This window comes from Sander vitreus, chromosome 9 (assembly GCF_031162955.1).
Source record: "Sander vitreus isolate 19-12246 chromosome 9, sanVit1, whole genome shotgun sequence".
NCBI classification, from domain to species: Eukaryota; Metazoa; Chordata; class Actinopteri; order Perciformes; family Percidae; genus Sander; species Sander vitreus.
This window is the reverse complement of record NC_135863.1, coordinates 4,356,520-4,373,092: the sequence shown is the minus strand read 5'-3', so window position 1 is coordinate 4,373,092 and position 16,573 is coordinate 4,356,520. Positions and strand designations below refer to the sequence as shown.

Sequence of the window (16,573 nt, the reverse complement as noted above, 5' to 3'; positions counted from 1 at the left end):
GATTGAGTAACGTAACGGAATACGTTACAAATTACATTTTTGGGCATGTATTCTGTACTCTGTAACGGAATACGTTTTGAAAGTATCCTTCCCAACACTGATTGTGATTGATACCAATAAATGAGAACATTGTATTTCTCCCATTGCTGTGGACTAGCCAGACCTTCATTAGCAGCGCTGTGGAGGAAGGTCTACTAGTTACATGGTTGAAGGGATAGCTCGACATTTTGGGAAATCCACTTATTCAAAACTAGAGCCAGAAGATGTTAAGATTATCTGATCATTAAGACTGGAAACAGAAACAGCTATATATTGTCATTACCATGAGACCGCATGTAAAGCCATGATTTTTACATTTCAGTTTGTGTAGGTATTAGGCAAGATATAATGTGTTCATTTGTGAGCTTTAGGAGTGCTTGAAGGTGTATTCTTTTTTAAACTTTGGACAGATCGTTTTTTTTTGTTGTTGTTTTTTTTTTAAGAAAAAAGGGAACAAAAGAGGGAACAGAAAGTACCCAAACCACTGAGGAACGAACCAGCCTTTTAACAGAAGCTGACGTTAAAGAATCCACAACGCCCGTAAAAGACAGGACTTACAGTACTTGGACCAGTTTGTCTGTTATGGAGATGCAGTCTACACCCCCACAGTAGTGTAAATTACAGCAATCATAAGAATACATTGCATAGCAAAGATGAACGCTTGCCAACAGTGCCCCGGCACACTGTATGCTTATGAAACCAGCACATAATTAGGCTGACACCATGGTAATCAATCAAATTCAAATGACATGCCAACTCTGTTGCTGTGATGGTGCTGAGTATACCTGCATGTTTACCTGCTGTTGAAGAGTCTCCCAAACATTTGCAGTCAGTAAGACTTTATGGGTTATTTGCAAAAGAAATGACATCAATTCATGAGGGGCGCATTGCAAGTACAAAGTTGTACAAGCCTTTTACACATGCATGGAGACTGGCTCCCACCGAAAATAGTCCCCAAAGTTGTTTGTTCAAGCAACAATTTCGACTCATATTTATAGTCATAGTGGTGGCGCCCTCTAGTGGCTGTAGTAACTATGATGGTAGCAAAGCAGGAAGTAACATGACAATTATAGGAGCGCCAAATTATTCGTAAGGAGGCAGGTTGGGGTGTTGGATGGGTCAAACAAACACAGGGCTTTCACCCAGTAAGCCGTTGTTCGTGACCCGTTATAAATATAAAATAAAATAAAAGTAAACGGAGCGTAACCTGAGTGAAGTAGCAGATTTTGATGATTTTAACCCAAACCCCAATCTTTTTTTAAACTACTGACTAAGTAGTTTTTGTGCCTAAACATAACCAAACTGTGACTATTTCACAACCCTAATGCTGGTGTAAAGAGGCGCTATGCAATTTTCGCTTTTTGCTCGCAGGTTTCTCTATAGAGCTCCACCTACAGCTTTGGAATAGATATTTGTCATAAAAACTCGTTGGCGACTCTCCCCCCTCCCATCTTCTCCTTCTGGTCGTGTGCATTTGTTTTCAAAGAAGCCAGTGAACTCACGGAGCCATGTCCACTGAGGTTTTTCTCGAAATATTACCCTTCTCTCCTGGGTCCGTAACATTATTCTTTTTTACTACAATGGCCTTAGAACGCTGTCAGAGCAGAAGCAACTTGCGTTTGCCAACATCAAGCTGACAAGAAACTCTGTGGCGGATAAAGTTTCTGATCAAAGATACTTACAAGTGCAACAGCAGAACGCCAGGTCAGCATCGGATTTGCAGGCTTCCATTAGTCCCGTTCGCCTCTTTCTCTGTTCCTCCGACAATGCTTTTCTAGCTTTCTGCTTCTTTTTTTCTGGCTCAGTGTATGTGTGCAGTGCTGTGAAGCAATTTGTTACATCGCAAGATCTGATATCATGCGATACTTCCTGGCGCGGAGGCGCCCAAAGTTGCAAGGGTGTTTTTTTCACTCACAGGCGCTAGGGGGAAGCGAGACGGCCACCATTAAACCTGAAAAAAGTCATATAACCATTCCAATGACTCCAAAGCTGTTCAGTTAAGGTAAATTAAGCTAAAAAAAACTGCATAGTTAACCTCTAAAACTGCAACTATTACGATCTCTGGATTAGAAAGCTCCTGTGTGTCTTATTTCCTGCCACCGCTAATTCATGAAAACGCTCCTGTGGGTCATATTAGAGGGTAGGAATGAACAACCTATATTGTCGTATGGTTTTGAGGGCATGTTGGCACTCCTATCTAGTAACACTCTTTGAGCAATTAAAGGTGGAGGTTAAATGCAGATTCTGAAAATACTGAAAATATTTTTCTAGGAGTTGGCATGAAGTTAGTACGACGTTTAAGCAATCAATGTTATATGAAGCTGTTAGCCATATAAGCTCAAACTACGTGTCAGCTCATCAATGCATTGCTGTGTGTATCACCGCAGTCAAAAGACCCTTTGTCACAGTAGGAAAAGCACAGGTGTAAATGCAAATGAAATCAATAATGGCTGAATTCACTTTAGCTGCTTTGATTTTAGTTTCCTGGGATATAGCATGCTTGTACACTCTCTATTTATTTATTTTTTGTATTGATCACCTCCTCTTTTCACTTCTAAGTGGGCTTGGGCAGTTAGCACTTAGCCCTGTACTGACTTGAAGTGTTTACTGATTGAATCAACTGACTGTTGGCGAGTGAACTGAAAGTGAGAATGCCCAAGCTTTATTATTATGCAATTCTTATTTTTATTCATGATTTTAATAATGACAACAAATTGAAAGAATAGAAGACCTTCTGAAGTGTCCTTTAGCATCCCCATATTTATTACTCCTTTATGTATGATTTTGACATGGGGAGAGAGCGTGAGTCAATATTAGTTAAATGAAGAAAGAAAGGGAGAGAAGAGAGAAAAAATATATAGCTACATATATAATGCTTTTGGGGGGTATCTCTGGTTGGGCCCCAAGGACAGATGATAGAGAAGCACTGGGGTGGGGAGATATATATATATATATATATATATATATATATATATATATATATATATATATATGTATATATATATATATATAGATTGGTTTAACTGAAAATCAACTCTCGAAAACAGCTGATCAGTTTAGAAGAAAAGTGATAACGTTATTGAAGTCTCCCTGAAAGAATTTACGCTGAGCTACATTACCTCCACACCCACACACCCATGACGTCATTGCTGCCATGACTTTTAAAAATAGGCCTTACCCTGCGTTGACTTCCTCCTTGTCACATTCCCTGAGCCAGCTTGTGACAAAAACAATGTAAACTTCTCTCCACCATACCCGAGTTTGTACTTAGTGGTGTGGATAAGTAAAATATAGCAACTATGCAACCTGTAGTTACCATTTTATAAATGTAAAGTGTACATAGAAGATATGTTGAGGGTTGAGAACACATTCTATATTTTACCTTTACTTACTCACCTTACTGAGCCTCTGAAAGTTCACATGGCATACAAATTAAAGTCAGACACAATTTGTGTACAATTTCAATGTCTTCCACTGTTTTGGCCCAAAGACAGACTGACTCACACTTATGGGTTTGAAGGCAACGATTAATGTGAATATCTGCCCTAAACTAATTAATACAATTTTTTTTTCTTAACATTTGAATGACTGTAAGCAAAATAAAAAAATAGCAAAAAGAAAATCTTAACTTCTGTTGAATAGTAGTGTTTCACAGGTGGCTACATTTCAGAGAAAATCTCATTTCTCACAATGACTGATTTATAAGAAACTGCAAGTGCAAGCCTTCCTGTTTCTATAACAGCGCATATCACATATGCAATTAATTTTAAAGTCAACAGATGCTTTTCAGTGATAATAAAAAGGACACTGCAAGCACCCTTTTTCTTTACCTAGATGTAATTTCTCATGATGTTGGAAAACAAAAATTGAAATGCAAAGCAAGTTCATTTTTGAATAATATTATCTTCTTAATTACTGTATATACTGTACTCACTTTCTAATTTTTTTATGTTTACATTCTTCATAATTTAAATGCTGAAAATGTTTAAATATGAAGGAACAGGGGCATATTTTATGAAAACGATAGTGTATATATTTTGTCACTCAGTAGAATGGAGTGTTAAGACAACTGCACTGTAGTTGCTTCTCCACAAAAGTGAAGTGTTCGGTCCACCAGATCTTGGCACAGCCTTTATGTTTCCATGCTTATGCGATGGAGTATTGCTTTAAACATATAACAGACAATCATTATGCAAACATCTCATTAATTTTACTAATGCACTGTTTTAAGATCCATTTCACTGGAAGTGTGTTGCTGTCTTCTTTAAACAGACCACGAGACTAAAGTTCAGAGCACAAAGCGTTAAAAGCTGTAATGTGAAAAATGAAGGAGCAGAAACTAAAGACCCTATTGTGTGTGTGTGTGTGTGTGTGTGTGTGTGTGTGTGTGTGTGTGTGTGTGTGTGTGTTACTAAAAAACGTCACATTGTTCCAAGAAGGCAATTATTAATGCAATAATTTAATGTCATTCAAATCACTAACATTTTAACAAGCACTTCAACACCGCAACAAACGTTGTACTCAAATGGTGACAAATAACAATAAATAATACACTGTCTAACTTTTAAGTTAACTTAACTATAAACCCCAAAGAATACATTCAACAACATGCTTTGGAAAGCAGTAATAAGGCATATTCTCAGGCTATACAAGGAGTTTTACCATCCTATCATGCAACGTGAAACATCCTATCTCTATAATAATTCCACTCAAATAGTTAAGTACATTAAATCACAACTCTTGACACTTCAGTGCTGTAAGAATTTGGTTTTGGCTAAGTTAACGGCCAGTAGTCTTGTGCTGAGGAATTCAATTTGACCCCACTGGCTGTAAAAAGGGAACTTCTTAGCTGCTGTAGTGCAGAATTTGGTTCAGATTCCACGCAAAGAAATGTGCAAGATTATGTTTTTAGTTTTCAAAAAAATATATATTTAATCCATATTTTTATTGAAATAAAATAAACTGCTACTATTTTTTTCTTTGAAAAGGATAAATATATTGAATAGTGGCACAAAATATCACCCATAGAAGCTTAAATCTACATCAGTTTAAAAAAAACAAAAAAACATCGGTCCAATCATTTAAAAAAGGAGAAAAATCTCCTTTTAAAGTGTCCCAGAATGCCTCTTGCAGAACCAAGCGGCCTTCTGCAACATTTTACTAAGGATGACATATCACTATTGAGTCCTCTGTCCACTATAGATTTGTTGTCTGCCTTAGTGCTGTCATTAGATAATTGTCCAACTCTTTTTGGGATAGCCTATCCTGTCTCAATGGCAGTTAAAAGCTACAACTAAATACTCACTTGCACTCTCTCACACACACGCACGAACCCACACACACACACACACACACGCAACTAATCGAGTGTGACCGTTGCATCTTACATCCTCTATCTCAATCTGCACAGGAAACAGGAAACACCTCTGCAAAGAAGGCCAAAGGATGTCTGCTGCATAGTTTGCTTACGCAGCTCCACAGTCAGAGCGGGCGTCAGTCACCTCAATGATTCATTCATTGTCAAAAAGTGGTTAATTCTCCCGCATATACAGACTTATCATCCAGTGCAAACACACACTAAAGGGTCGTGTTTATTTGTCTTCTTCTCACACAGTCCTCAGGTGTGACATGCTCAGTGTTGGGATCCTCCCATGACGGGACTAAGGCACAATTAGCTTCTGGAGTGACGACGGCGGAGGTGCGAGGCCTCTGTATGTGTCCGTGTAGCACGCGGGTTGACCTCCTTCCTTCTTTGTTGTCAGTCCTTCCTCCTGAAGGAGCTCAAACATTCCAGTTAAGGGTTTTATGTTCTTTCTCGCTCTCTCCCATGAGCGTGCTTTCATCCCTTTGTGGCGTCGGTGGAAAGGTTTTCCAGGAGAGTTCTATAAATGTCAGAGCGGAGGAACCGCGGGTACGAGTCTCTTTCCATCAGCCCGTAAACTATCTTCTGAGCGTCGTCAAAGCAGTGTATGGTGGGAGTCTTGACGTTCCTTTTGATCTGCTCTCGGGTGTGATAGTCGATGTTGATCTGGAGTAAGGAAGATATATAGGAATGAGGGGGATTTGAGCCGAGAGAGAGAGAGAATCCGATATACTTACATCTTTATATACTATTAAATGTAGGAGAGCCAGAGTGTCTGTTGGATTTACCTCTTTAGGAGATTCTGCTTTGATGAACTGCTCATAAATCTTCTTGGCTCTTGAAGACATTCTGAATGAAGACTTGATCTTCTTGTAGTCCTCACAGGTGAGCCAGAACTCAATATTCTCATCGCTGTATTCAGATTTGAGAAAGTTGCGAAAAGTGGCCATTCCATCTGTGGGAAAGCACAGAAAACCCAGCAGGCATGAAGCACAGATAAAATGTCCTTCCAGCTAAAACACCAAATATTCTCTTTAAACTCCCATTCTCACAAATACCATTTACTGTTCTAGCAGTATTTTCATCCTCAGGGGAAAAGCAACCTACATTTAGACTCGAGAAGCCTTTCCAGTGACTGTGACCATTGTTGGGTATCTTCTAAACTTAGCCTGCTGGGAGAGAATGCAAGTTAGATTACTCAACCAGAATCAAATTTGGGTAAAACAGGCATATTAACTATTAAAGCCCGGGTGAAGTGCAAGGGCTGCAAGGACACAGAAGCAGTGTAATCAAGAAAGCATAGCAGATGTGCTTATCGAATTCATACAAAAATGTCAAACCATGGGATATGTTGGCGTGTGCTGTGCCAAAGCAAACATGGTGTCTCTAGTTCATTTGAATCCTTTCATGATGCCATAGATGGAAATGATAGGAGCAGGCTGGCTATTTTAAAACTGAAATGTATGCAAAACACTCCATAAGTCTCCTTACCTCTCAGAGCTCGATGAGTGTGAGAACATGCACTGGAGACGGCACATAAAGTTCTTTCCACTGTGTAGAGATAAGAAATACATGAAAATATGCCTGTTGGATTTACTGCTGTTAAATTAGCTTTCAGCGAATCTGTCAAAGCATGTTGGGCATGTTAGTAATTCGAAAAGAGAGCATGTGGTGTAGTAAAGTTAGATGAGATTATTAACCTAAGCTATTTCCAGGAGATACCATGAAACATCCATAATATTCCTGAGTGTGCTATTGTGTCTGAAAGGTTTGTCGTGCAGAACTGAAGAAGCAAAACATCACTTTGCAAATACATCCAGTATTAAGTAGATAGATTAGATAGATTTGTTAGAAGTCAGAACATTTACTGGAAACCCCAGCTCAGCGATAAAGTTTCACTCACATGTTCTTGTTTCTCTTCCTGTCATCTTGGTCCATGATGAAGTGTTCTGTGTTGAGTGGTTCGACGATTAGGCTGGGCATTGTCTTATTAAGTCCACACTCTCAGGCTCTCGGTCCTGGTCATGCTGCAGCTGAGAGATACTTAGGAGGGTTCCCCCTACGACGCGGCGTTTTATACCAAGGTTTCCTGTTGCTATGGACCAGGGCTGCTGGTATACATCAGCAGCTCAGCCCAGACTGAAGAGGAAGCACCCCTTCCTCCTCCTCCTTCTCCTGTTCCTCCTCTCCACCTACCTCGCTGTTAGAAACAACACATACTCACACTGTACTGCATGTATGCCTCCCCCCTTTTGATGCCTTACTCCCTATTATGTATCTCTGTTTTTTTTCCCTTCTGCTGTTGCAGATCCTTGCCTCCTGACTGGATAAGCCAAACAGACGGGCTGAAAGCATGCTGTGTTCACATTATTTGTAGTCTGGCAGCACAGATGCAAATGACAGTAACAGTTTACTGTGATAGGCAAATTGTGACCTTTGCACACTGTGTTTTGATAGCCCTTGACTGAAAATGAAAACCTGTTGAAGACATATGGAAGGATTGCTCATTTGTCATGTACAGCTTTTGATTTCTGTCTTTGTTCAGAAAACATCAACTTCAACATTTATTGATCCCACCAAAGAAATTTCACAAATGTGGTGTAAATTCATGCGACACAATGCCACAAAAAGAGGAAATGGCAAATTGTTGCAACAGAGGGACTCTGCAAGGCGACAGGAAGTCCGAACTTATCAGAACGTCATATCATGACCATGCTCAGCCACAAAGTTATTACTTTACTGTCAAAAACTTCCTACATGGTTCAAACTGTAGACTGGAATCCTTATATGGAGGGCAGAAATTGAAGAATTTTTATATAATATATAAATATCCTCACAAGTATAGACAGGCTTGGAAAACACTCAACAGGGAGGACGTGTTGCCAAACCGAACATCCTCTAAGAGTAAGGTTTTTAGATTATCAATAACTATGGAGTTATTAATATGTAAGAAGAAGACAGAATTTCCAGAAAAGTACCTGTTGACACACATTGACATTCAGACTCATTTCTATTACCCTCAAATTGAAGAAATTGTGACATAAGGGATGGCCGGCCAACTACTACAATAATAAACATGGATCCCAATGCCAATGTCAACACTGACTCATACACATTTGATGGACCACAGCCTTTTACATCTGAGCCTGTCAGTTTTTCAAGGGACCGGGAACAGACAGGGGTGAAGAGAAATAACCGGCCTTGGCCAGAAATCAAGTTGTGGTGTGAGAACTTGTAGTGACCTGGACAGTTTCTTGGCGAGTAGCTAGCGTTAGCTGAACTAAATGTTCAGTAAGTAGCTCTAACCCTTGACATTTTATTTTTCCTTGAAATCCGTGCTGCTCTATGACATATTTTGTCTGTCGAGGCGGCTGCAGATGATTGGAACTGAAGAACGAGATGTTGGAATTTATATGCTTCAGCATCCAATCCTGAACTTATATCTTATCTTAAAGCCGATGGCATGCTTGAACCAAACTAGTTTGTACAAAGTGTCGTCCAGCCGCGTCTACATAGCAGTTCTGAATGGCCACACTCACACTCCTGTCATGGAGAGAGGCGAGACGCGATCATCGTCCACATTTGCTAACTGCATCCACTTTGTGAAACTCTTTATTTTAAAAAAAGAAGCTTGAGAGACAAGTTCACACCCAGCAAATGTTCACATCTCAGCACACCTTGCCAATCACTGCATTAAGTGGGTGTGATTTAAATAGTCACAATCAGAAAGTTAAAGGAATTGTCTGAAGCAGTCCCCTCAATTCTGATTTCGATTGCAGCTTACTGATTTCTTAAGCTGGAAACACATATCTTTTGCCATATAGACATTGTTTCATGTTGAGGATTAGAGTTAAGGTTCGGGTTTAGAAGATAAATATAGGTAGCCAAGGTCCTAACAAGTGTAGTAATACAATAACTATTGAGCCAATATGGCGCTCACCAAATAAGACATTTTAGTCCAAAACTAGTCATGTCAGAACTGGTCGCAAAACGTCAGTGTTTTCAAGAAATCTTGAAAGTTTTTTTGGCCTGACCAGAGCTGCGCTGTTGGCTTCCTTCTACGCAGGAGCACCACAACATACTTCACTAACAGAGGTTCTGTCACTTGGTGTAAAAAATCCGGTATAAAGCTGCTACATTTAGAAGGAAAGACTTGCAAATGTCTCCTCGCTACACTCAAAGCTTTGGCTAGAAGTGTGCCAGGACAGAGTCACACCATCTGCCTCTAACGTCGCATTGGTCAGACGGACATTTCCATTTGATGCATTATTATTCTGCTTATTCTTGGCCATGTTAACGCAGCAATTTATCTTTCATTTTTCCAAAATAAACATCAGTCAATACAAGCAGCTTTAGAATGACAAGGTAATTATGGTGTGGTAAGTACTGTTTGGCTTCCGTGGGTCATTTCTGATATTATGAATATGTATTATGGTGTGCAGGTCCAATGCACATGTAATTTACTCCCAGCCCATTTCCAGGTAAATGCTCAGAAGATATTCAAGAAGATCTACTTTTTAGTAGATGTGATTTAAATTGTTTTATGATAAAATACTTCAGCAGCTACTTCAGTAAAGATAAAATAAAAATGGCTCTTTTATATATACTCAAAGAGCTACTTAATTTGATGAACCAAGAAGACTAAATGTGACCCAGTGCTACCAGCCTCGGTTCTGTTGTTTAATTAATAAAGAAAGGGGATTCTGAAGGTAATTAAAAATACATCACAGGAGTTCTGTGATATCTGAAACATGACTGAATGTATCTGTTTTTCTTGGCCTATTGCCAGTTGCTCCAGCTCACCGTCTGATGCCCCAGGCTATTCTGTTACAATCTGCCCTTTGGCTTGACTTCACTGATGCTGCTCTCCCTCTTTTGCCCAAACACGGTTCTAAGTACTGAGGCGTTACAAAGAATCACCAAACACTGTGAACAGAAAGCTGTCCCCTTGATGTTTGATTGTGTGTCTGCACGGAGGAACACGGCACTATAGAACGTACCACGAAATACATTATTAGCCTGTAGAGCATCCAGATCTGGTAGTGAAGTTCCCCAAGTGTGACTGTCTTGACTAACACCGTGCAATTGACAGTACTCACTTCCTTTTTCGCTATCATGGCAACTGTGCTAGGCTACGAGAAAACAGTGACAGATTAGTGTGTAATACCATGCAGGAGATGTGAGACCTTTGATATTTATCAGGAAAAAACCCTGACGTCCCAGTCTACTCAGTTACTGACATTTAACATTGAAATAACTCATAAAACTGTTTATTCTGCAAATAGTTTAAAAAAAAAGTTACAGCAAAACAACAGCGAATACATTTTGTATCTGCCACGTCACGAAATGCTACTGATGATACTGAATGCATCAGCAACATTTTCATTGACAACATAGCTTTGTTTATACCACTCTTGTAATACAATATCAGCTCGTAGCAAGTTAGCAACTATAGTGTCATTGAACTTTTTTCATGGTTATGTGAATGTGACAGTGGTTTGTAGTTGGTTAAATATTTAAAAAAGCAGCGACTGGAAGCACAAGACAGCACTTGTTTAATATTCGTAGTCTTTGTGTTGCCTAAATCTACCATACGTATGATTCAGTATGCAAACCGAAGTCCATACAGTACATGTTCTCTCAAAACTTAGTTGGCAAAACAACTTAGTAGCAAAAAAGAAGAATAATTTCTTGAGAGACAGGGTTATGTGGCGAGTGGCTTTTATCCAGTGTCTTACATTTAGTACAGTATGTGTACAAGCACATGGAATCAAATGTCATGTTAAACTGAGATAAAAAGTAGGCAACACATGTTAAAATATGATGTCAGATTTAAGTGTGTAAGGTCATGCTTGATATTGGTAAATGTCTTGGTGACAAAGAAAAAAAAACCACTCCAACAGCAAAGACCATCCTTGAACAGGGCATACAGTCCCCTTCCCCATATATACTGTAAGAGCCATTTTCATTTGTTTTGGGTGTAGGACACAAATTGTCCACTGGTGTCACTAGTGTGCTTTTGAGTGATGTCTATTTAGGTAGGAACCTTTCAACAGGTAACCGGGGATGCTGTTAATCGGAGGAGCACAAATAGTTTTTGACCACATCAAATCGCCACACACTGCAACGCTCATGTGGATGTGTAAATGTTTGTTGTTGGAGCTTAATGGACACATGGATTCTTGCACGTTCATTTGAAGAACATTGTGATCAATAAATGTACATCAAAACGCAACGATGACTATAATTGGAGTCAGTGATTTCAACAGTAGGCTACGGAACGGTGTAAGGTAGAAGAGAGCGCGTCAGCTAGTTTAGCCATAGACTGTTTGTTTCATGTCCGTATAGCAGCCCCTCATTGGCTTTAAGTTTTTAGGCTTAGCCATTATATATACCATCAGGAAACGTCACATTATGCATACACTGATGAAGACCATTATACATGGTTAAAAATGATGAAGCTAGTTAGTGGACCTTGGTGTTGAGATTCACAAAATATGTTTTTAATTGCCAGGAATTACTGAATAAAACTCTCTTTATAACTGTATAAAGCAGGGATCTTCAACAGGGGGTCCGGGACCCTAAGGGGTCCTCAGAGTCAACGCATGGGGGCCACCAAATTAGTCTTAATTTTTGAATTTTTATCAAAAATTAAAAAGTCTTAACATGAATCCAGCATATTATTAGCAAATATAAATCCACTGATAATAGGCTTACTGGCATATAGGTAAGGTAGTCACTAAGATAGCCATCCACAGATACAGGATTCAATAAGGATTCACTGTGCCACATGTATGTTTTAACATTAAAACATGATTTATAAAAATCATGCCAACAACTATTAGGCTATTTTAATAGCTTAGTATTCTATGCAAAAGGGGTGCTTCCTAGGGCGGCCTAACATATTGATTTTATTGACACATACCTGTAGGCCCAGTTTAATATGCAACTTCATTTTACAGCGTGTGCACTTTAGGTTCTAGTTTGAAGTGAACAGGGAGGAGAGATGTTAAAGTTATAGAGCAAAAAATACACAAATGTAACAAAGACAAGGATTTCCACTTCTTCCACATCCACTTGCTTTTATCCTTCCTCCGCGATAGGTTCAAATAAACCTTTGAATAACAGTATGCAGTGTTAACTTATGTTATAAATATCACTTATATTCCTATTTTTACCTGTGTTTACCAAGTGTGGAGTGATGCAGTGTGTGTTTTATGGGCACAAAATGAGAATGACAACAACTAAAGCTCACTTCATATTTCATATTTTCTTTTTTGCTTCATGCCATTTCTTACGTACGACTGGATAGACTGAAACAAAACAAGCTTTGTAAAGTTTCAGCCATAACACATAAACCTTTATTCACGTGAATTATGAAACGCTTATCCTCGGGTTTTATTCTCCACTTTTTTAATACTTTAATTGGAACAATATGATCTTTTCCCAAAGTACTACTACATCTTTCAGGTTATTTCTCTCAGCAAAGCACTTGTGTATCTCTGCCATCATTGTCTGTGGGTGATGAGATTATTCCCCTAACAAGGCAGCACATCCAGCCTGATCTGTTAAGCATGAGGTTGTCTGATGACTCCAGTGTTGTCGTTTAAGCCCTCCGAGTTATTATTAGCTGCCTCAGTACTCCTTTTTAAGGCACCATTTTTAGGAATAAGGCCATTTACAGAGCAGTGTGAGATCAAGGGTTACCGTGGGGTTACTTTTTTCCAGTTTAAGTAAACCCTATTGCTGGTGTGTGGAGTCATCTATGCACCTAATTAGAGGATATATAAGACACATGACCAAAGACAGAATCTCCTTGCTGGGTGAGCTGTGGAAACTGTTCTCTTTTTTTTTGTTTTGACTAATGCCCATCCCCACACCGCCAGTTAGACTGTCAGTCAGATAAATATAAATCTGTCTCAAAATGATGACTATATGGAAAATAGTCAGAATATTAAGAATAGTTACAGATGATAACTACGCATCTCACGAACTGTATCGAAAGATAGTCAAGAAGTCACAATTTTGTAAAACTTCATAAAAATTGAATTCCCATTTATGAAACTTTTAATGAAAACTAGGTCATTTTTATTCAACTCCATACTCTGCACAATCGTCGTAAGTACTACCAACAGCATTCTTTCTCTCCTACGTACATATACTTTTCCCCACTTACTTTTCTCTCTTTCTGCTTTGTCATTTTCCACAACATTTCATCAATACATCATCTTTCCCTCATATGAAAGAGGTTGATGTTGCACATGGTTGAAAACATTGTTTCAGTCTAGGTTAAGATGCTCTGCCCTTAAAATAACTGTTTTGATCCAGGCTTCACATCTCATACAGTGTGAAATAACTTTTCAATTCAGCCAAATAGAAAGAAAAAGCGAGGATTAGAAAATCACTTTTGATACAGTTTTTTTTTAGCTAAATGTACCACAGACTCAGATTTGTGCTTTAGACTCAGGTATGCATCTGACTGCAGGAATCTGGGGCAAGAGTCTCTTTCCATCAGCAGATAAACATGTTTCTGGGCCTCATCGAAGCAGGAGTTGCTCGGCTTCTCCAAAGACTTCTTGATCCTCTCTCTAATGTGGTGGTCAACGTTGATCTGAGGAGAAGCAACGAGAAAAAACACTGTGCATTGTGTTGATTACAGTGTCATATACACCAAATGTATCTCCCAGAAAACTGTGCTGTTCTTCAAGAGTGTGATTCAAACAACTTGAAAACACCCTCTAAACACCAGAGTTCAAGGTTGTAAGGGGACATATTTGGGCATTTATTTATTTTTGTAAACTTTCTTTACTTTCACTTTCTAACTTTTTGACTTTTTGCCCTGGTTTTTTGTCAAAATTGCTTCCTGACTGTTTGGGGTCCCACAGACCCTTATGCGATAAAATAACTAGAATTGCTTTTTTTCTTTTCTTCCGACCTCATGAAAACCCAATATCGGAACATATTGAAGTGTACGTACAATTTCCTTAGCCAACACTCAACACTAAAGAAACAAAATAATGGTGTGATCATGTTATGAAAGGCTTGTCTGATCTTCATATGTTTATTTATAGGATAAACACACACATATGAGCATGAAACATTATTTTGCAAAGCTACCAACAGGACATTAATTGTAAAAATGCTATATGGTGACTTTACTCATGGGTTTTATTCCAAGTGTTTTAGCCATAAACAGTCAATGTGCCATTTGCAGCCAGCTAAATAAAAACAAACAGACTGTGTGTGTGTGTGTGTGTGTGTGTGTGTGTGTGTGTGTGTGTGTGTGTGTACCTGTGTGTGTACCTGTGTGTGTACGTGTGCTTTGAGTGACAGGCCGAATGTGTAAACTAGTTGTGTGGAACTTCATTATTTTTTTTTCAAATTAGCACAGAATGTACAAAATATTAAGGTTTAGCTAAGCCTACAGTAAATAACAAATACTGACCTGAAAAAAAACTGGACGAGACAAAATAATATGTTAAGTGTTTGAATGCCAATCTTTGAGTTTAAGCTCTTAAATATTTTGTTACTTAAAGACTTTAATTGCTCAAAGTTGATGAAACCAAAATGGACTGGATTCCAGGGGTTCATATCTGATAAGCAGATTCACTACTTCATTCAGATTTGAAAAAATGCCACTGAACCCCACCCTGGACACACATTCAGTGAAAAATTGTGACATTTAGTAGTCATCCATATTGCTTTATCCACTCAGTGAATCTTTTTTGGATTTTTCTTGCTGGTATAGGGGTGCCATTTCCTGTGCTAATGTAATACTACTTTTCCCTGTTCTGTAATACTAATGTTGCGATATCAAGTGTATATTTGTGTTGATGGTTAGGAAAATAAATATTAGAGTTTATTTCTACTGTCTCCTGGCTATTCACCCAGCTCTATCTCTTTTCACCATAAAACCCTAGTGTTACTGACAAACTGACCTCTCTGCAGGCTGAAGGCTGGATGAACTCCTGGTAGATCCCCTCTGCTTTCCAGCGAAGATCGTCCTGTGAGGTGGTCCACCTAAAGTCTTCACATGCGAGCCAAAAATCGATGTTTTCTTCACTGAACTCAGACTGCAAGAAGCTGCGGAATGCTGCTAAATATTCTGTAAAGAGGGAAAGATTTCAGCTATTCACTCTTTGAATCTCATTAAAAAGATCACAAGGGTAAATTCTGTGCACACAAATTCGAGCATATGATTTCTAACAGATATTATTGTTTATCATTTATTTTGTGGTATAATAAGTAACATTTCTTACTTTTATCGTGTAGCAATGTTTCCATAGTCGGGTGGAGTTTATGATCAGTCTGCCAACGGTAATAAAGAGAGAGATTTGAGCATTCGGTTTCACTGTAATGTACAGCCAGAACATTGAAATGATATGTCTCATCATTTATGTTTTGTACTGTGCGAGGCTGGATGTCTTTCTTCTGCCTCCTTCCATTAAGAACAATATCAATTCTGCAAAACAAATGAAGTTAAACTTGGTGTTAGTAAATGTAAAGTTTCACATATTAACTTAAAACCTGTCCGTAAGCCTGTCCACCTTACTCAAACTATCACTCAGTAGCATGTCTGTCTTACCTTCTGGGCCGCTTCACATTTTGCATCAGATCCCTAATTTCATTAAACCGAATCTTTGAAAACAAAAGTTTTGGCATGTTACATCCCTGGGAATGTCCTGTAAGGAGGTACAATATAGCCGTGGTTGTGGTGTCTGTGAACAGTAACTTTCCTCCTGCACACGCCTTTAACCTGGCAGGGAAGGTGTAACGCCTTTGACGCTGAGGGCCTGCTGGTACAGGTCTCTAAATGCCTGGCTGTTGCTTAGACTCAGTTACTGTTGTCACTGACTCACAGCTGTAAAATTCCAGTGGGATAGGACTTGTGTAGAGACACAAAATGGTAAAGAGGAGAGGAAAACTACACTTTAATTACACTTATACAGTGAGACATTTCTACTGAGGTAGCTACTTCTTCAACATCTCAGCTTATAGTAGGTCAGAATACAGATTGTTGCATCAAATTGAAGAGGTACCTTGATTTTTCAGGGAGGCCATTTAATTCCCTGAATTACTCAATAACAGACATTTATCTTGTAATATGAGTGGACTACTAATTGACTGGATTGTGAGTGGTTTTGTGTGTATATGGGTGTGGGGTTGAGGGAC

General features: G+C 38.9%; 2 protein-coding genes across 6 annotated transcripts; both read right to left on the bottom strand.

Moving 5' to 3' along the window:
- Nucleotides 1–4,478: 4,478 nt before the first annotated feature.
- Nucleotides 4,479–7,476, bottom strand: LOC144523082 (regulator of G-protein signaling 21-like). Of its 4 annotated transcripts, none has more exons than XM_078258383.1 (5): nucleotides 7,305–7,476; nucleotides 6,893–6,952; nucleotides 6,509–6,573; nucleotides 6,190–6,356; nucleotides 4,479–6,067 (listed from the first exon to the last, which is right to left on the bottom strand). In XM_078258383.1, exons 1-5 carry the CDS (start codon nucleotides 7,382–7,384, stop codon nucleotides 5,879–5,881), a joined length of 561 nt encoding a protein of 186 aa, XP_078114509.1. In that variant the 5' UTR covers nucleotides 7,385–7,476; the 3' UTR covers nucleotides 4,479–5,878. The 4 variants fall into 4 exon arrangements, with proteins under 4 accessions (XP_078114509.1, XP_078114510.1, XP_078114511.1 ...); XM_078258384.1 differs by having other exon boundaries at nucleotides 6,509–6,570; XM_078258385.1 differs by lacking the exon at nucleotides 6,893–6,952.
- A 5,974-nt stretch (nucleotides 7,477–13,450) lies between these two features.
- Nucleotides 13,451–16,159, bottom strand: LOC144523080 (regulator of G-protein signaling 21). 2 transcript variants are annotated; one of them, XM_078258381.1, is made up of 5 exons: nucleotides 15,987–16,159; nucleotides 15,809–15,863; nucleotides 15,661–15,709; nucleotides 15,340–15,506; nucleotides 13,451–14,012 (listed from the first exon to the last, which is right to left on the bottom strand). In XM_078258381.1, the coding sequence occupies exons 1-5, from the start codon at nucleotides 16,061–16,063 to the stop codon at nucleotides 13,803–13,805; spliced, it is 558 nt and encodes a 185-aa protein (XP_078114507.1). In that variant the 5' UTR covers nucleotides 16,064–16,159; the 3' UTR covers nucleotides 13,451–13,802. The 2 variants fall into 2 exon arrangements, with proteins under 2 accessions (XP_078114507.1, XP_078114508.1); XM_078258382.1 differs by having other exon boundaries at nucleotides 15,661–15,863; nucleotides 15,987–16,156.
- Nucleotides 16,160–16,573: the final 414 nt, after the last annotated feature.

Coding starts and splice junctions, on each gene's coding strand:
- LOC144523082 (XM_078258383.1), bottom strand. CDS start 7,384: ATGCCCAGCCTAATCGTCGAACCACTCAACACAGAACACTTCATCATG. Junction 6,574..6,892: donor CACTCATCGAGCTCTGAGAG/GTAAGGAGACTT, acceptor ATTCTCTCCCAG/CAGGCTAAGTTTAGAAGATA. Junction 6,357..6,508: donor AAGGCTTCTCGAGTCTAAAT/GTAGGTTGCTTT, acceptor GCTTTCCCACAG/ATGGAATGGCCACTTTTCGC.
- LOC144523080 (XM_078258382.1), bottom strand. CDS start 16,063: ATGCCAAAACTTTTGTTTTCAAAGATTCGGTTTAATGAAATTAGGGAT. Junction 15,864..15,986: donor AATGTGAAGCGGCCCAGAAG/GTAAGACAGACA, acceptor TTTGTTTTGCAG/AATTGATATTGTTCTTAATG. Junction 14,013..15,339: donor AGCCTTCAGCCTGCAGAGAG/GTCAGTTTGTCA, acceptor GCTTCTCCTCAG/ATCAACGTTGACCACCACAT.